Source organism: Canis aureus, chromosome 32 (assembly GCF_053574225.1).
Source record: "Canis aureus isolate CA01 chromosome 32, VMU_Caureus_v.1.0, whole genome shotgun sequence".
NCBI classification, from domain to species: Eukaryota; Metazoa; Chordata; class Mammalia; order Carnivora; family Canidae; genus Canis; species Canis aureus.
The window spans coordinates 13,942,791-13,963,090 of record NC_135642.1 but is presented as its reverse complement, the minus strand read 5'-3'; the positions used below and the strand labels follow the sequence as shown (position 1 = coordinate 13,963,090).

The 20,300-nt window shown below is 39.5% G+C and overlaps 2 protein-coding genes and 1 long non-coding RNA gene across 8 annotated transcripts in view; 2 read left to right on the top strand and 1 right to left on the bottom strand.

The window, feature by feature from the left end:
* The window catches only part of TMEM87A (transmembrane protein 87A), a 38,241-nt gene extending 34,202 nt beyond the window's left edge, over positions 1–4,039 (top strand). For all 5 annotated transcript variants that reach the window (XM_077880780.1, XM_077880778.1, XM_077880779.1 and 2 more), the window contains exon 20: positions 2,796–4,039. In XM_077880780.1, the coding sequence (XP_077736906.1) occupies positions 2,796–2,837 (42 nt within the window). In that variant the 3' untranslated portion in view covers positions 2,838–4,039. The remainder of the gene's footprint in view (positions 1–2,795) is intronic.
* On the bottom strand, positions 1,057–4,511 carry LOC144303076 (uncharacterized). The gene is made up of 2 exons (XR_013370099.1): positions 2,771–4,511; positions 1,057–1,328 (listed from the first exon to the last, which is right to left on the bottom strand). It is a non-coding gene; the product is annotated as an uncharacterized LOC144303076 (long non-coding RNA).
* A 1,326-nt stretch (positions 4,512–5,837) lies between these two features.
* Positions 5,838–20,300, top strand: part of VPS39 (VPS39 subunit of HOPS complex) — a 47,352-nt gene continuing 32,889 nt past the window's right edge. The window contains exons 1-6 of one of the 2 annotated variants that reach the window (XM_077880763.1): positions 5,841–6,096; positions 13,861–13,926; positions 17,289–17,321; positions 17,791–17,855; positions 18,170–18,212; positions 19,365–19,459. In XM_077880763.1, coding sequence (XP_077736889.1) covers positions 6,024–6,096; positions 13,861–13,926; positions 17,289–17,321; positions 17,791–17,855; positions 18,170–18,212; positions 19,365–19,459 — 375 coding nt within the window. In that variant the 5' untranslated portion in view covers positions 5,841–6,023. Of the gene's footprint in view, positions 6,097–13,860; positions 13,927–17,288; positions 17,322–17,790; positions 17,856–18,169; positions 18,213–19,364; positions 19,460–20,300 lie in introns of both variants that reach the window. The other variant, XM_077880762.1, reaches the window with a different exon arrangement.

Sequence of the window (20,300 nt, the reverse complement as noted above, 5' to 3'; positions counted from 1 at the left end):
GGTCTGGTGATTCAATAGGGAATCATAGGTCCTTTGTTCAGGGGAATTTTACTTGACTCAGTAATACCCTGAAGAACTATAGTTGGCATAGTTAAAAAAGGATGAGAATAGAAATACTAAGATTAGAACCCAAGTATTCAAGAAATTTCCTTTCTACACATATCCCCTATTTCTTTTCTTAAGTTATACATCAGATTTGAGGGCATGTATTTTGTTCTGAGTATTAGGTTATTCTAGACTCCCTTGATTTTAGAAACCCCTTTGAAAGCATCTGCCTGATTCCAACTATTGTTTTGGATTGGCTGCTACAGAATGATTTGTTCATTTCCCACTGACCTGCTGTGTGATATAGCACACAATGTCAAATTCCTTAGCTGTTCTGTGCATTGACATAAAATAATTGAGAACTGTACTGTGCAGAATTAAATCTGTCTTTCTTTGTAACACTTTGCTTTCCTATGGTGTATTCTGCAAGGTCCCAGATCTCCCTCTTGAAGACTTCTGCTAATAGTTTGTCCTCAGGGCTTCCCTTTGACTTAAGCTCTCCAGCCACTGCTGTATTTCAGGTAGAGAAGGCTGACTTTGTGGAACTCTGTTGGGCTATTCATGGCAATGCAGGGTTTTTATAGTGTTTTCAGTGGTATTGACTGCACCCATATGTTCATATTTCCCTGTGTGAAAACCTTTTCTAGAATTGAATAAGAACTTAAGTGAATTACAGGAGAAACAAGTTTTAAAGGACCGGAAATCAAAACTGATCAGACTCTTCAGTCTCATCTTTGGAAGCTAGAACATAATAGAACCATGTCTTTGAACTGTGAGGAAAATTATTTTCAAACTAGAATTGTATATTCAACTAAACTGTCAATATGAGGGCAGCCCAGGTGGCTCAGCAGTTTAGTGCCGCCTTTGGCCCAGGGTGTGATCCTGGAGACCTGGGATTGAGTCCCACATCGGGCTCCCTGCATAGAGCCTGCTTCTTCCTCTGTGTGAGTCTTTGCCTCCCCCTCCCCCCCCGTCATTCATTCATAAATAAATACACAAACAATATGAGGGTTAAATAAAGATGTTTTCAGTCATTCAGGAAATAAAATAATTAACATCCTATATGTGCTTTCTCAGAAAAGTAATAGAAAATGTTCTTTACAAAATTAGAGAACTCGAAACGACTTGGGATCCAGGAAATAAAGGCTGTACCAGAAAGGCAAGGATAATCTTAATATCCCAGGATGATAACGTAAGAAACTCTGAGAGTGATAGCTGGGCAACGTCTTGGAGGGCATCCAGTCCAGAATGGAGCAGACCAGAGAGCTTCAGGAGGAGTAGTTCTAAGAAAAAAAGTGAAAAAGATAGTTTAGCTGATGCAATTGTTCATATTGAAAAAGTATTTACAGTTCTGTCAGAGTTCACTATAAATTTATACACGTACTTTTAGCAAATGAAGTAAAAATGAAAAATACTAACTCTAAGGTAAAAAATTACATAAGAAATTTAGTAGTATGTTAATTTTCTTAATTGAAAAGGTATACTATAAATTTTTTTTTAAGATTTTGTTTGTTTATTTGAGAGTGAACAAGTGCTTGAGTGAGCATGAGTGGGAAGGAGGGGCAGAGGGAGAGGGAGAAGCAGGCTCCTCGCTGACCAGGGAGCCCAACATGGGGCTGCATCCCAGGACTCTGGGGTCATGACTTGTGCTGAAGGCAGTCAACCAACTGAACCACCCAGGCACCCCTAAAAACTATTTTTTAATCAGATATAATTTTTAACATGCCTTTCACAATTATTTTTTTAGAATTATTCATTTATTTTAGAAAGAGAGTGTGATTGGGGGGGGGGGAGCTGAGAGAGAAAGGGAGAGAGAATCTTCTTTGGCTTCCCCACTGAGCGCAGAGCCTGATGTGGGGCTTCAGCTCACGACCCTGAGATATGACCTAAGCCAAAACCAAGAATTGGATTCTCAACAGACTGAGCCACCTTTTAACATGCTTTAAAAAAAAAATTATGAAAATACATAAAATCTACCGTCCTAATCTTCTCAAGTACAAAGTGTTAACTGTATGCACAGTGTTGTACAACAGATCTCTAGAGCTTATCAAATGTAATTTTAATGAATATGTAATATTTCATTATAAGGGTATACTATAATTTGTTATACAGTCCTACGTTTTTGGACATTCTACTATTTTGTTATGATTTTGAGTTTTGCAGTAGAAATGTTTCTGGTTAAATCTTTGTTCACATCCTTGACTTTTTCTTCAAATTAAATTCTTGAATCAGAGGAGGTACACATTTTCATTAAAGTTTAACCTTAAGTAGATATTTGTTTAGTCATCTTATTTGTCTCAAAAATACACATTTCCTTTTGATCTGTGGTTTAATGTCCAGAAACTTGGAGAGTTTGGTTCAGTTAATCTTGGGTGAGGCCTGGGCATCTGTATGTTTCAAAATCTTCATAGTTAGGAACCTTTTTTTTTTTTTTTTTTTATGAGACAGAGTGTAAGCAGAGGCAGTGTGGGGGGCGAGAGAGAGAGAATCCTAAGCAGGCTCCACACCCAGTGCAGAGCCTGACTTGGGGCTCAGTCTCATAGCCCTGAGATCACAACCTGAGCTGAAATCAAGAGTTGAGTGCTTAACCAGGTGCCCCAGTTAGGAACCATTTCTAAATATTTAATGGACATAAACAAAAGTACTTGAGGGAAGTGTGTGTGTGTGTGTGTGTGTGTGATCTTTGTAGAAGATATTTGGAATGTAGACCATTTAAAATACTTACAAAAAACTTTTTCTTTTTCCCTTAGGAACGAATGATCACACACTTTGAAAGGTCCAAAATGGAGTAAAAAATGAGAACATACGCAGTTGAAGATGGGCAGTATCTGGGAAGAGATCAGCTTCTGTGTCAATCTTCTACACTCCTCCATGGAATTAGAGGAGGCAGTGAAACCTGATCTGTTCCTTGACCTTTGTGCATTGGAGCCGGTGAGAAGTGTCAGAACAAGGAGAACATCTTGCTGAAAACAAGTTCATAGGATGAGAAAAATCTACAAGTGTTTTATTTACAACATTGATGCCCCTTTCCCTTCCACACCCTGACATGGATGTTTATGCAACTTATGTGTGTTGTTCCTGAGCCTTCTATAATGTTTAAATTGTTTAATCTTTCCAACTAAAAAGTTTAACATCTTTTAAAGAACTATGACATCAACACCATAATATGTAATCTCCAGGAGCAACTGCCTATAATTTTTATTTATTTAGGGAGTTACATAGGTGATGGGGGAAATTGTTAATTATCTTTCCGTTTCCTGAGAAGCCAAGGTTACATCTCGCAGAAGTGGTTTGGAGAAAAAGAGTCCTGAGTTAAGGAGCCATGGTTCTGTCGATTTAAAACAAAAAGAAGAGTGTACAAAAACTGTTACAGTATGATTCAGATCATTTAAAAAAAATCAAGTGCAATTTTGTTTACAAATGGTGTATATTAAAGATTTTTCTATTTCAGATGTACTTTAGAGAGAAATATTAGCTTAACTCTTGACATCTGCTATTGTGACACATCCCATTGCTGGCAATGTGGTGCACACTCCAGAACTTTTAACTACTGTTTTGTAAGCCTCCAAAGGTGGCGGCATTGCAGAATCCTAGGCAATGCTTTGTTTGCCTTCAATACCATTCACTGGGTGTTGCACTAGATGCAGAGAGGCACTCCATCTCAGTGCTTTTGAGTGAGCCCCCTGCTAAAGGAACTGTAATGCTTAAGCAGGAGCTAATACAAAGGAAACAGGTCCTTCTGGCTTAATTGAAACAGTTTTTCCTGCATGAAGTAGTGTGGAGGCCCTGGACTGCTGCTCATTCTTTAGGATTGACTGTTCTTATACCTGGTGTTGATTTAAAGACTGTTTATAAGAGACATCACAAGGTGATGGGATTCATTTGAAGCACTATATTTCTGTTTTAATGGTTTTGTCCAATTTTGCCTTCCCAAGATTTTTGTTCTACATAGAAAGTTCATGCCACTTTTTAATATAAAAAAGTTTTAACAAAATTAATGTATTTTCCTCATTTTTTTTCAAACTTGTCCCTACAGACCCTTCTTCCTCTCAAACCCTTGTGGGAATTTTCCTTATGTGGCTTTTGTTCTTCATCATCTTACTATTTGTTGAAACCAGTGATCACATCATGCAATCTTTACTAACTCATACAATAGTGAAAGTGTTTACATTTATTTAATCTCTCTCTATAGCTGTTTGCTGTGGTGATTTAACAAAAAAAGTCACGTAGGCAGTATCTCTAAGGAACAATATGAAGAATTGACTATGTTCTCAGGTTAACCTACTAGCAAAAGGCTAGTGATACTATTTATTGTGTGCATCTGTTCTTCCATACTGAAACTAAGCAGGTGAAAAATAGTTAAAATGCAGCAAGATAGTTGGTCAAATATTTTTTGAGGTTGGTTAGATGTTGACTTAAGACTAGAGAAAGAAAATCATACTGTGTATAGTAAATTATATAGACTGGGACCTAATTCTTCTTTTTTTTTTTTTTAAGATTTTATTTATTTATTCATATGAGAGAGAGAGAGGCAGAGACACAGGCAGAGACACAGGCAGAGCGAGAAGCAGGCACCATGCAAAGAGCCTGACATGGGACTCGATCCAGGGTCTTCAGGATCATGCCCTGGGCTGCAGGCGGCGCTAAACCACTGCGCCACCAGGGCTGCCCCCTGATAATTCTTCTTTCTCTTAATGATGTATGTCACTGTAATTATAGTGTATCATTTCTTAGAACTGGTTCAGAAGTAATTTACAGTATTACATTGATCTGTTTAGTTTTTAGTCCCTGGGCCTGACACTACTAGGCATTAGAACTTATTCCAGAACAGCAGCTGGCAATTCTAAATTTTTAAGGTGTTCGTTTTTTGTGGTGAAAGTCAGCCACAACACTTGATTTATTTAGCAACTTTTGTGTATTAACACCTTGAAAATATTTCACTAGATTATCAGATACAGCATTTGGTAAAGAGGGACAATGATATTAATTTACAGGTGAGGAACTGATGTATAAAAATGTAGTGAAGGGGAAAGAGAGTAAATAAAGTGACCAAGGCCAGTTTTTTTTTTTACTTCTTATCATAGACTCACCCTTTTTTTCATTTACATTTTTTAGACCCAAATGCTTATTACTCTTATGACCTACCTCCTCTGTTTCCTGCTGAAGCAGGATGGAGTTGCCAGATTCACTCACTTCATTATTGCAGTAGTTTTCAAACTTCAAAGTGCATGGACTCACTTTAGGGACTTACTAAAAAGCACCGACTGCTGAATCTCCCTACTCTGGATTTTCTGATTGAGTAGGGAAAGAATGAGGCCTGAGACTGCATTTCCAGCAAGTTCCCAGGTGATGTTGATGCTACTGGTGTAAAGCACTGGCCTAGGACAACCTTTTAAAAACTGGTTGGGATTATAATGGTAATGCAAAAACCACCATTTACTAGGTGTTCAGAGGGGGTCAAGAATTGCTAGGCGCCCACGACGCTAGGTTAGTGCAAAGCACTACCATCCTTTTGCGGATAAGAAAATAAAGCCTCCGGAGATTAAACGTCACAGCTAGTTTCCTAAATAGGAAGGAGATCTCCATCCCGGCTAACAAGCCAAAGCTCGAATTCACCACCATGCTATATTACTTGAGACAGTTTTAAGTTATTTTTTCCCTTTTTCTTAAACCCCGACGCTAGTCAGGCTCCACGACCAAGAGGCGCCAAGTCCCAAATAAGGCGGGGACCCAAACGCCGGCGCATTCCTCGAATGTGCGTTAGAAGCTAGGGCGGAAGGGGCGGGGCTTTCTGCGGAAGAGGCGGGCTTAGCCCCGCAGGAAGTCCTGTGTTGATGGCTGTGGAGCGTAGGCCTGTGGCTGGGGTGCAGCTTCGGCGTCGCGGTTGACCCTCTTTCATTGGGCTGGTTCCCGGCCGAGGACCCGGCCCGGCCCGGCCCACTCCGGGTGAAACTGCTGCGGTGACCCTGCTCGCCGCCATGCACGACGCCTTCGAGCCAGTGCCGATCCTAGAAAAGCTGCCTCTGCAGATCGACTGTCTGGCTGCCTGGGGTGAGCTGAGGGCCCAAGGGGCCGAGGCAGGGTCAGCGCAGAAGCGGTTCCGACCTCTCACAAAGTAGGAAAGTGGACAGGCGTCTGGCTGTATGAACTCCGGTCGGACGCTGTCGGAGAGAGGCCTGGGGTGGGGAAGGGCGTAGTATTGTAGACGGTGAACGCTGTTTGGGTAATCCTCAGGGACCCGGCCGTTTTAGGTTCGTTTACTCTTGTTTTCGGTACCGAGTTGAAGGTTGAGCTTTTCTTGTTAACGGTGCTCGGCTTTGGCTCCTTTCGATTCCTAATAAGTCTTCAGTTTGGGAGGGGCAAACAGTGGGGAGTTTTCAACTTGTCCAGATGATTCTGTTGTTTTCTAGGTGAAAGACGACACTATTTTGGGAGGCTCTAACTGCTTAGCATCATATGCCTTTTTCCCCTCAGTGATCATTCATCGTTCGCTTCTCATTACTGTAGGTAACTCGTATTGTTTTAAATTCAATCCAGGCGAGTAGTCGATTGCCTTATATTCAAAGTGCCCAAGTTACCTAACTGTGTAGGTAGAAGAGCGTCAGTCCAGGCTGTCATGAAATCTAACCTATTAAAAACTTGTGTAATCCTTCTGCAGTTGGCCAGTATAGAAAGCAGGGTCCGGCATCTCTTGTATACTCTAGAATACAAGTGGTTTCAGGGGGCTAAACCTTGACTCTTAATTATGAACATTATACTTGTAGAGTGGTTGTGTCTGATAACAGTCATCAAAGACCAAACAAATAATTTCAGTCTTTCTTGTTACTGTCCAGGTCCTAGAAATCAAGGGCCACACAAAGGTGACTCAGAACTCTTAATCAGATCAGATCTTATACTGAGCCAGGGACCCAAGAGAGGTCTGATGGAAATCATGGTAGTGGCTAGCATCTTCTGCATCATTTATGGATAGTGCCACCCAGTCAGTCTTGCAGAGTTTCTCACAGCCTCTTCAGTAGGGTGCTTTCACTACAGGTCTTCATGTTAATGTGCACAGTCTTTGCCTCTAGCAGCCCTGGGTTCCTTTAAAATCCCACCTCCACAGTAAGCTGTCCTAGTCCCTTGGGTGAGGGAAAGAATCTTGCTTCCTCCAGATATCTCCAAAAAAATTCTATTTTCTGTTGTTAAATGCTCAACAAAAATTAAAAATAGAGGAAAAAATTTTTAAAAATGAAAGACTTGACACTGCTACAAAGGGACACACATTCCTCTAACTCCACATCAGATATGTACCAAATGCACACGTGGACCAGTTTCTCTGCTAAAGAGAAGCATAAAAGGATGAATAAGAAGCAGTGGCTGTGCTCCTAGGACACACAGTGAGGGACAAAGTGACAGGAACAGATAATGATACAAGATAATTGATACAGGAAGCATTTGCTGCCTGTTATAGAAACAGGGAGGAGGGGTACCCAGTTCAGCCTAGAACATATGCTTCTGAAAAGGATGAATGCAGCTGCCTACCGTGCTTTACTTAGCTTGCCAGAGTCCTTGACTGATGCCTTGTGGAATGAGTAGTACATGTATCTCAGCCTTTCACTAATCTACTTTGTCACAGTAAAGATTCCTTGTACTTGAACTTTTCAGAAAAATAATTTTGAAATGTTGCGTAGTTTTTTGTCTACCATGATCCCCCACCCTACAGGGGAAATGCTCATTACCTTTTAGGGTGCCGTGGTAGGTATTGGGCTACAGGAGGCTACTTACCACCTCTTGACTCAAAACTGTTTTCAGATTTAAGCAGCAGTGAGTATTACTCTATCTAGTCGTTACCCCCTTTACCAAAAATTCATCCAGGAACCTCCAGAAGCCAGATCATGCAGGGCCAGACAATAATCGAGAGACACCATAATCCATCCCTTGGGAAATGGAAATGAGGATATTAATGATGATGACTTCTCCCTAAACTCCAGGGTTGTAGAATCCAGCTGCCTTTTCAGCACCTTCATATGGATGTCTAATAGCATGGCCGTAATGGTTCTTGATTTCACTCTCCCAAAACATGCTTGTCCCCCTGTACCCCACATCTCAGCAAATGACATTTCTGTTTACCCATTTTGCTAATGATTTTGGAGTCGTTCTTCACTTCTGTATGCCACTTCCAATCCATCTGCAAATTCTTTCTGCTCCACCTCCAGAATAAGTCTCGAATCCAATCACTTCTCTCCAGCTGCACTATTTCTGTTCTGTTGAAAGCACCACCTCTCTCATCTGAATTACTGTAGTAGTCTTCTGAGTGATCACCCTGTGTTTTTCATTGTACCACTTTCAGTCTTTTTTTTAAGATTTTATTTATTTATTCATGAGACACACACACACACACACACAGAGGCAGAGACATAGGCAGAGGGAGAAGCAGGCTCCATACAGGGAGCCCGATTTGGGACTTGATCCCAGGACTCAGGATCACGCCCTGAGCCGAAGGCAGACTCTTAACCACTGAGCCACCCAGACTTCCACACTTTCCATCTTTTATCCACAGAGGTAGAGTGAGCCCTTGAAAACTTAATCTCATCACATCTCTCTTCTCAGAATCCTTCAGTAGCTTCCTGTCACAACTGGAATAAGTTCCAGGGTCCTTATTCTGCTTTCTACATCTGACATCATCAGGCCTCTGGTTACTTCCCCTCACCTACCCCATCTGCGCTCCCCATCCGTTCTCCTACTAGTCACACAGTCTTCTTATTTCCATAGCACACAAAACACATATCTACCTTAGGGCTTCTGCACTTGTTCTTTTCCTCCTCCAGGCACTCTCTTGCCCTAAATATTACATGGCTCATTCCTCATCTCCTTCAGGTCTCTGCTGAAATGTCACATAAATCAGCAAAACCTTCCCTAACTATGCTATATGAAAGACAATGTGCTATTCTCTTATTCAGCCTTATCTTTCTTATCATAGCTTGCTACCTAATGCTATTTTATGTTATATTATTATTGTCTCTCCATATTAGAATATGATTTCCTTCAGAGCAGGAACTTTGTTTTATACATTGCTTTATTTGTAGTTCTAGAATAGTTCCTTGTAATGGTATTCATTAAATCTTTTTGTTTAACGGATAAATGAATAATGATATTAATAGTAATAGCTTCTGCTTATTGAATACTAATCTTTATTCAACTTTTATGAAATAATAACTCCATTTTGCAGAGGAATAACCTGAGAATTTAATTTTTCCAAGGTCATGTATCCAGTAAATAATGTCTGATTCTGGCCCCTGCTTCCCAAACTTTAATATATATTCAGAGCCTATAAAAAAAAAAATGCTGACATGTATAATGTATGTGTATCTGTATGTGTGTTTACACAATCATTCTTCTAGTTTCCAAAGAAACAATAGAAAGAAAAAGGACTTAGATGGTTGCTTATAGGAGAGGGAGGTAACAGGGAGAGTGGACAAGGGTGGAAGCTACACTTACCACAATTTTAGCATTAAAACTACATACCTGCATCATATAACTTAAAAATTGAATTAAAAAATACAGATTTTCACCACTGCCTAGTTATTGTGTCAGAATCTGGGAACAGGGGACGCCTGGGTGGCTCAGCAGTTGACCATCTGCCTTCAGCTCAGGGCGTGATCCTGGGGTTCTGGGATCGAGTCCCACATCAGGCTTCCTGTAAGGAGGCTGCATCTTCCTCAGCCTGTATCTCTACCTCTCTCTCTGTGTGTCTCATGAATGAATAAATGAATGAATGAATGAATGAATGAATAAATAAATAAATAAATAAATAAATAAATAAATAAATGCTTTAAAAAAAAGAATCTGGGAACAGCACTCGGGAATGTGCATTTTTAATAAGTTCAGGTGACTCTGATGCAGCTAATCAGGCTGATGCTTTAAGAAACACTATTCTTTGCCCTATGACCCCAAAAAAGGGGAAGTGACCACTACCTTTTTCATTTCTGCAGTGGCCAGTGTTGGGCCAGGAATGGAATGGTTTATCACATGAGCTTGGGCTGAGTTGCACTGTTGGACAGAGCTTCATTAGGGTAATTAGGAGATGATGGCCTAGCACTTACTCACTTCCCAGGAGGAATAAAGTCCAACCTTGTGGCTCAGGATGAAGCTGTCAGGAGTTTTCTAGGGCTGGTTCACATTTGTTTACGTGTGTGTTACCCACAGACTATAACGTTTATGTAGTGTGTCCCACTTTCTGGTTTGCTGTACTGGATCCCAGAAGAGACTGTCTACCCTATTCTGTGCCTGCTCTGCAAGCTTCTCATTCTCTGTTTTGCATCCACGATTTGTATTATATGATGGTGTGCCATAAAATGTGGAGGCCCAGCATGGGGCAGGTCCTCTGGTCACCTGAGCCCCCACTGACTTCTCTTAACCAAATCAAGCCTCCTCAGGGGTTCTGTGCCATAAGTGCATCTAGATGATGTACTATTTTCCCTGAATGAGTGTGAGCATTAGGAATGTGTGTGTGGTACTTTTACTATTTAAAGAAAGTTGTTACAGTACTTTGCATGTATGATCAATGCATTTTTTTCTCAGCACCTTCAAATTAAAATGTGAAAAGGGTTAAATAAAACTTCAATTAAATTTTTTTATTTTAATGTATTTGTCTGATTCTCAATTTTATGACTAATAGACGTTTGATAACAAACATCTGTTGGCAAGTAAACATCTCGATTAAAATGAAGAGTAGGGGCAGCCCCGGTGGCGCAGCGGTTTCGCGCCGCCTGTAGCCCAGGGCGTGATCTGGAGACCCTGGATCGAGTCCCGCGTTGGGCTCTCTGCATGGAGCCTGCTTCTCCCTCTGCCTGTGTCTCTGCCTCTCTCTCTCTCTCTGCATCTCTATGAATAAATAAATAAAATCTTTAAAAAAAAATAAAATGAAGAGTAGACCCCTGAATGTCATGCTTATAAGTTTGACTTCATATTTTGGTAGTGCAGCTTCATGAGGATTTAAGCCCCATTGTGACAGTATCACAGATTTGCTCTCAGGTAACCTGCAGCAAACATGGAAGGACACATAGTGATACCAGTTGGGGCCATCACTAGGGTCCCTGGGGAGATTGGGATATGCTGTTGCGAGGTGCCTTGTAGAGGTAAAATTGATAGGTCTTACAGACCCGAGTGTAAGATGAAGCTGTTAGGTAAAAACAGGAGCTGTTAGGGATTTGGGGAGCAGAGTAGGGAGAGAAGGAGGGGGAAGATGGTGAATAATCTTTTGGTTTTTTGGTTATAGATTTTTAGGTATGCTATAAGTGAGTTAAAATTTTTCCACTTCATTTTATTTATATCTGAAGTAGCAGTGAGTGTCCTAAAAATCAACTTGAGACTTATCAATTGCTCAATACAGTGATATCTAGAAGTAGAATTCTAAGCACAATATCTTTTACAGAGCAAGCATCATGAACTTGTTTCTTTTGTCTTCTATGTTCTCCAACATAAATCTCCAGCATCCCTTGAGAGCTAGTTTTATTTCTGATTTCTCTTATGTCATTAAGAGCATGCGTTGTCTTACTCTCTGTGTCCTGCCTTGGTTTTAAAACACAAAGGAAGTCAGACTCACTACATTTTTCTGGAAGACTGGGTACATCAACCTGGAGAAGTGTTCCTGATGTGACCTCTAACCTGTTTTTATAAATATAACCAGTGCCTTTCAGACAACCTCTGGCCAACACCCATTCTTTTGATGTAGGCTACCTTAGTCATTGCATCACAGCTTGTGGTTACATCCTGATGCTTCTACACACATCTTCCTATATGTATGTCTCTGGACAAATTATCCCCTAGGCCTCAACTTCCTCATCTATAAAATGGAGATTTATAAGAAGAACATACCTCAAATGGTAGTCATGAGGATTAATGAAGTAACACATGATATGTGCTTAGCATGTCCTGGAACACATTGCATGCTCAATAAAGGTTTATCTATTTGTACCATTATCCAGTATTTTATCTTGCAAAGGATCAAGAGAGTTTATGAAAGAAATGAATGACCTTTCACAGTATCAAAAAGATGAGGAAGTACCTGTACATGTGTAACTTCTCTTAATAAGTTAGTATAGATCTGTCAGGGTAATTATTTAAATGCTTTTTGGAGCCTCTTTTAGTATAGACGAGTGTCTCTCAGAATGCAGTCCTTGAACCAACAGCATTAGCATCACCTGAGAACTTGTTAGAAATGGAAATTTTCAGGCTATTGCAAGACCCACTGAATCAGAAACTGAGGGCAAGGCCCACCAATCTGTTTTAACAAATCCTCAAATAATTCTGATATATACCAAAGAGTCACTAGCCTAGACCATCTTTTTTCTTTTTTTTTTTTTTAAGATTTTATTTATTTATTCATGAGAGACACACACAGAGAGGCTGAGACACAGGCAGAGGAAGAAGCAGGTCCATGCAGTGAGCCTGATATGGGACTTGATCCCGGGTGTCCAGGATCACACCCTGGGCCAAAGGTGGCACTAAATGCCTGAGCCACCCGGGGATCCCCTCTTTTTTCTTTTTTAAATAAGAGCTTTACTGAGATGTAATTCACATACCTTACAATTTCCTCATTTTAAGTGTACAGTTAAGTGTTTTTCAGTACATTCACAGAATTGTGCAGGTATTGCCACAGTCAATTTTAGAACATTTTCATCACCCTAAAAAAAAACCAAAACCCATATCCATTAGTATGTACTCCCCATTTTCCTGTCTGGTCTTTTTGTCTCTACAGATTTGGCAATTCTGACATTTTATATAAATAGAAGCATAAAATAAGTAGCTTTTCTCATCTAGCTTCTTGAGCATAATGTCAGATTCGTCCCTATTTTAGCATGTATCAGCATTTCATTCCTTTTAATAGTCGGCTACTATTCCATTTGTATGGCTTTGCCACATTTTGTTTATCCATTCATCAGTGGATGGATATTTGGGTTGTTTCTACCTTTTGGCTGTTACAGATGCTGCTGCTCTGAACATTTGTATACAAGTTTTTGTGTGGACGTATGTTTTCATGTGTCTTATGTATATGCCCAAGGGTAGAATTGCTGAGTCATATGACAACTGTATGTATAATCTTTTGATGAACTGCCAGACCATTTTCCAGAGTGACCACACCATTTTTATTATATCCCTGCCAACAATGTGTGAGGGTTCCAGTTTCTTCACATCTTCGTCAACACTTAATTTTATCTGCTAGACCATCCTTTAAGATAGTGAATTCTGTGAACTTAATATGCCATGACAGTTATTTTCCCTAAAGTAAAATCATAAAACCTTTAAATGATGCCATTTAGCTTTGTTTCTGATAGTTACCTAGTTTCCTGTTTATACTATCCATTTTATGATTTTATATATATTTATCCTATTTTTGGTCATTTTAATTTTGAAACACTGAAGGCAGGAACATTTATTATTCTCTAATATGTCTAGTAATACTTTTTTTGATTGGCTGGTTCTCAAATACTTTTTTAAAAAAGATTTTATTTATTTATTCATGACAGACACAGAGAGAGAGAGGCAGAGACACAGGCAGAGGAAGAAGCAGGCTCCATGCTGGGAGCCTGATGTGGGAATCGATCCCGGGTCTCCAGGATCACGCCCCGGGCTGAAGGCAGTGCCAAACTGCTGGGCCACCGGGGCTGCCCTCAGACACTTTATGAATATAAATATTCCTTAGCTTTGCAAAACGGCTGCTATCAAAAACAATTCATTTTCTTGACCCTTTGATTTCTGATTATAAGCCCCACCTCAAGAAATAGGGTTTTACTAAAGCTGATTGACCTTTCTCACCGCTGTTTTCTCTTCTAGAAGAATGGCTTCTTGTTGGCACCAAACAAGGACATCTTCTTCTCTATAGGATCCGAAAGGATGCTGGTAAGTGGCAGCTCTCCAGCATCAAGAAAGAGGTGACTTACTACTCATGCAAAAAATTTTGATAGTCAGCTAGTATATAGCTATGAAATCAGTGATTCCTGGACCATTAAAAATAACTGGGGTTGAGACAGTATGTTGGGAAAGTGGGGAGAAGCATGAGAAAAGTCTCTAGGTTTTTTTTGTTTTTTTTTTCAGACTCTGTTCCCCTACCCTGATTTCATCAGTGGGGTTGAATGTTCCTCCCCTCCTCACTTGTTGGAGACTGACTGTCAGAAATAGGAAATATCATTGATGGGAATAAGGTTTTTTTGTGAATGATGTGGTAGTAGGAAACAAAGTTAGGAACTATTGATTTAAAAACCTTTCTTAACTTGTGAGGGGTGGACTAGGAGAGAGGAGGTCTGGGTTTGAGCCCAGGTTTCTCCTGGGCCAAATGACTGAGTAGGTCCTTTCCAATGTCATTTTCCTCTTCTATAAACTGTCTCACAAAATTGTTGGGGTCAAATGCAAGGACTTTGAAAAGTAAAGCTCCAATCAAATGTGACTTTATCAGTGATAAATGTGGAATAATAGGGGCACCTGGGTGGCTCAGTCAGTTATGCTTCCACCTTTAGCTTAGGTCATGAACTCAAGGTCCTGGGGTCTTGCCCTGGGTCGGGGTCCCTGCTCAGTGGAAAGCCTACTCCTCCTCCTCCACCTGCTCCTCCTCTTGCTCACTTCTTCTCTCAAATAAATAAATAATCTTAAATAAAATTTTTAAAATGTAGAATAATAACTAAAGTGAAATTTATTTTGTTAGGGTTTCCTCTTTGGGGAGAGAAAAAACACCTCAACTCTCTTTTCCTCATTTTATTTCTTTGTTCTCTTCATGGAAAATTGATGTGTTTGGATAATGTATGTTGGAGCTACAGAGTCTGTAGAAATCTGCTGTTAATGCCAGAATGTGTTGAACCATATGAAATTGTCATTATTTGACTATATTAGAAAAAAAATTTCATAACTTTCAACTTAAAAAACTTTTTGTAGTAAATAGCTTAAGGTTAGAATGGAAATAGATACTTTGTTTTGGAACCTGGAGAAAGGGTAACATGGGAAAAAGGGGCATTTTTCTAGGGTGTATGGGGGGGGAATTTTCTTCTACCTATTTTAGGTTCATTGGGTGGGAACATATAAATTGGACAAAAGACAGATTAACAGGAGAAAAATGTATTAACATGTGTATTATACATACACATGGGAGCATTCAGTGATGGGTAACTCAAAGGGGTGGTTGAAATTTGGGCTTATCTTAACAACAAATGAACAACAAATTTTTAGAGAAGTGATAAGACAAAGGAAAAGGACCCTGAGTTTCTAGGATGGCAAATTGTTAGAAGGCAGACACATGGGGGAACTAATGTAATAATGATGAGTAAGTAAAGTTTGTTAGTAGATTGGTCTAGTGTCCTTTCAGGGCTAATGAAATCTAGAGCTATTTCCACTGATTAAATTCTGTCCTTGGTAGAGAGGGGAGGAGGGACACCTTTGTAAATGTATATTCTGTTTTTAGGCAAATTGAAGGGAAGGAGAGAGCCTTTTTTTATCTGCTTCTTCTCAGTTGCCTTCAGCTCAAACTGTTTTTTCATGGACACGTATTGACATTTGCACTGATGGTACAGAAGTGATAGTACTAGAACTGGTCCTTAGCATAAGTTCAGGATAGTGGTTAATGAGCTTATTGGTACATAACTGTTCTAGTAGTTGATGTGTTGTTCTCTATAGAGCACGCACTCACTGTGGTTTCTGGTATTTTAAGCCAAGTTTCACTTAAGAATGTTCTTTGTGAGGCAGTAAAAATTATTTTATTATATCTAATCTTTGACAACACATCTTTTTAATAATCTCTGATGTAGTAAGAAGTGCTGTGTGCCTGGGTATGAAGCACAGTGGCTGGCTCGAGAAAAAGTACTTATTTGAGTTTTAAGCAGAACTGGCCACTTTTTTTTTTGTGGGACATCATTTTTGCTTAAAAGAATGACAGATTATGGTTTTTCAGACCATTTGGGTGTTTGGTACATGTTTTCTTAAAACGAACAAAGGAGTCTGTCATTTCAAAGAAAACAACTGGAAGTATATGCTGCTAAAAGTAAGGCTGGGGCTTTCCATAGAAAATTAGAATTGTGGAAAAATTATATCCACCTCTATGAGCTCGACAGCTTCTCAATACTTTTCTGATGACATTGGAGGTGATAATGAGTATGATTTTACATATATATATGTCCTATAACAAAATGTACCAACATCTGGAGAATCTGTATAACTCAGTGAACAGTATTTTCCAGTGCTTGAAGTTTCTAAATCATGCATGAGTAAAAGATCCATTTAAAAGTTCTAAATCATGCATGAGTAAAAGATCCATTTAGTACTGTACTTAAAGTACAAGAGGTGTCTGGGTGGTTTAGTTAGTTAAGTGTCTGACTCTTGATTTCAGCTCAGATCTTGATCTCAGGGTCACGAGTTCAAGCCCCATATTGGGCTCCATGTTGGGCTCTATGCTGGGTGTGGAGCCTACTGAAAATTTTTAAAATAATAAATAAATAAAGTGTAAGACTAATTGACTTTAATTTGACAGAAAGTTTCATTAATAGATTCAGATTTCACATTGCAAGAAACTCTATTTGTCAAGTTTTGGTATAGTATCAAAGATGATGTACAGTTATCTGAAAAAGCTTTAAAAATATTCCTCTGGAAAAAATAAAAAAAAAATATTCCTCCGTATTCCAACTATATGTCCATGTGAGGGAAGATTTTTGTCCTCTCCTTCAATCAAAACTATCAAAATATTCAGTGCAGAAGCAGATGTGAGAGTTCATCATGTTTGCTTCTGGGCTGTCTCTCACTGGCTGCTACCTGCTTGACCTGTCAGGTCCCTCAAGTATGAAATTGGAATAATTATACGTACTTCTTGGTGGTAGTTGTAAGGTTATAGAAAATATGTGGGGAATCCCTGAGTGGCTTCGCAGTTTAACGCCTGCCTTTGGCCCAGGGCGCGATCCTGGAGTCCCAGGATCAAGTCCCGCGTCGGGCTCCCGGCATGGAGCCTGCTTCTCCCTCTGCCTGTGTCTCTGCCTCTCTCTCTCTCTCTGTCTATGAATAAATAATAAATAAAATCTTAAAAAAAAAAAAAAGAAAATATGTGTAAATTTTTAAACCCAGAACCTAGCACCTAGTTATGACATAGTTTGTGATAGCTGCTGTAATTATTATGATAATTATTCTCTTTTTGACTCTTTGGTAACCTTTGAGACAGAATGTTTTTGTCATCCGCATAAGGCTGGCATCACTATTTTTATGGTATGTAATTTCTTCCCTTTTTGTAGCAGTGTTAACAGGTGTAGCATCTCCTGAAAGCGGCAGTAAGTATAGATGCATTAAATTGCTTTAGTGTTGAGTGTTTGCTCTATCCCCATGATGCAGGACGTATGGTAGCTGCTGGGATTTAGCTGGTCTAGATCTAAGGATGCTTCGGGCTGGGTTTCATTGCTTGGACTCTTTTATTTGATTGTAACTTTTTACAAACACTTAGCCAAAGTACTATTTTGTAGGATGAGACTTTCAGACTCACAGGTACCTTGCAGCTTCAGTATTCACTGTGGTGTGATTTTTTTCTGCTAGGTGTATGAAACACCTTGTTCTAAACTTGGAGTTGAAAGCAACTTCCTGCACTCAGTAAAGACAGCTATCCAGTGTAGGTCTCTGGCTTCCAGTCTTTCAGGAATTTTTAGACTCATGTAGGAGAGCAGTGTAGAGCAGCATTTTTTGTTGTGGTTATTTTTACACATATCCTTGTGTTTGAAACTGTACATGTTTGTTTCTTTTCTATAGGTTGCAACAGGTTTGAAGTGACACTAGAGAAATCCAATAAAAACTTCTCCAAAAAGATTCAGCAGGTAGGCAGTGATGGTCTCTACAAGAATATTTGACTTCTGTGAGACCCTATCAAAACTAGAACTTCAATGACATTATTTATTAATTCTGAATTTTCTGCTGTCTGTTCTCCCATTTATGCAGGGATCTTAGTCCATCCATCATGTGCCTGAGATCCCCTAGAATGAGCAGAAATTGAGATTGCACATACATAAAAGTCAGATCCCTACCATTGGCATAGACTCTTTAGTCCCTTTTTTTAGTACTGTACTTAAATGAACATTTGTTAAGCCTTGTCAGAAATGTTAATTGAGTCTAATGATTTGTTCTTTTCTAGATCCATGTGGTTTCCCAGTTTAAGATTCTGGTCAGCTTGTTAGGTAAGAAAACGGGTTGCAGTTGTATTTCTTCTGGTGAAAAATAAAAGCTATGACCTGATTAACTCTTTCATGGTTAAATTGATAGACCTTGAAACTCGTTCTAAACCAGACACAGCATGGTACACAAGTATTAAGGGCAACAGTATCCCTCATAAATTTGAGCTCTGTTCTCCAAGGAATGTAATTCATTCATTCAGTCATTGAGCAGATACTGACTCCTGCTCCAGGCATTAGGGATACCAAGTTGAATGAGACAGGACTTCTGTCTTTGAGATTGGTGTTCTGATTGTGAAGACTGAAATGACAGAAAGTAATCATGATACAGTGTGATAAGTTACAATGGCAATTTATAAAAAATGTGTGGATCTTAGTAATGGGAGGGACAACATCATCTAGGGATTATGACAGGAAGAGAAAGGAAGGCAGAGCATTTTAGGCAGAGGTCCTGGGGTCTGGCCAGACTTAGGATGTCTGGTGGAGAGTGGAAGAGTGGCAACAGATAGGGGAGAGAAAGATCAAGGCCAGACTATTCAGGCCCTGTTTGAAAAGCCATAGATTTGATTGAAGGTAGCCAGTGAGGCCTTTTCTTAACAGAAGACTAGAAACTTGCCTCATGCTTTGTACTGGTCAGCCCAGAGCCCAAAAGGTAGAATCATTTTAAACTGAGTTTCGAGGAGGAAAGAAAAACTCTTAAAGTAACTAAATCTTCATGAGTAAAACTAGATAGGAGACCTGAGTGAAACTATTTTGCTTGCTTTGCTAAAAAATAAATCCTTGCCATGGGATTGTACCAAATCCACAGAGGATTTCCTTTCTTTTACTGATGCTTGTTAATAGAAGGAGCTTTGAAAGCCAGTTCTTATACAAATATTGCATCATAAATTTCCAGACTTGAGAAAGACAGAGTGTAAGAGTGCTTGGGTTGTGAAAGAGCTCTTCTACATAAACCAGTCCAAATGTAAAGGAACAGAAGTGACCTCTTAAACATTTGGTAATGTGATTCTGAGAAAGACCAGAATAAATCCTTGTTAATGAAACCGCAGATACATCTTCAACCAACATTTGCCCTTTGGTTCTTCTGATTGTTGGTTATTTTTTTGTGTGTAGAGAATTGTGCTAATTTATACTGTTGTTGTACCTCCTTCCAAACAGAAAATAACATTTATGTTCATGACCTATTGACCTTTCAACAAATCACCACAGTTTCAAAGGCAAAGGGAGCATCACTATTCACATGTGACCTCCAAGTAAGTATAGGCAAGGTGAAGTTTGACTTCATGTTTTAATAAATATGGTCTTTCTTATATTATTCCTACCATTAGATGGGAAGAATAACATTGATATCCAAACCCAGCAGAGACTCCAAAGAAAGTGTTTGATTTTGGATTGTATTAGAGAAATGTCTCCCTTTGTATGTGGTCTGAAGGGGAAAGATTTGGGTTCCTTGTGTGTGTACTAATTAGAGAACCAGACATCTGTATGGCGAGAGGCAACTAACACACAGTAAAAGCCCTTGCCATGGACAAACCATCAGTAGGAAAAACCAGGCTTAACCAGTATCACAAACATAGCTGTAGGACATTAAGTTGACCTTGTTCTGAACATATTATTGTATTCTTTGTCTATTGGGTGTTTTTTGTTTTTTGGGAAAGACATTTCTCATTTTTGCCAATTCATCATCCTTACATTATTCAAAATCTGCCTTACCCTTCTACTCAGCTTTGATCACTTTTTAGCATCCGTGATCTACATTGATGCTGCACTGTTTTATGCTTAGACATTTTTCTCCTCACTCCTTAAGGGATTGAAAGTGAGCACTGACACATGCTGATCCCTGACCAGCATGTATTGACAGCCATGAGTGAGAAACATTTAAGAACAAAAGGAGTAAGCAGTTACATAAGTGAAGGCCTGCCCTGGGATTTTCCTGTGTGAATTATGAATGTCCAGGAGATTTATGGGGATTGGGGCTTTGACTAGCAGCCCTTGGGGAAGAAGTGCTCTTCCGTACATCTTAGAAAACTGGCATTCTTCCACTCAGTTTGTGTGGCAGTGTGATTTTGTATTACAGGGGATTTTCAGATTAGT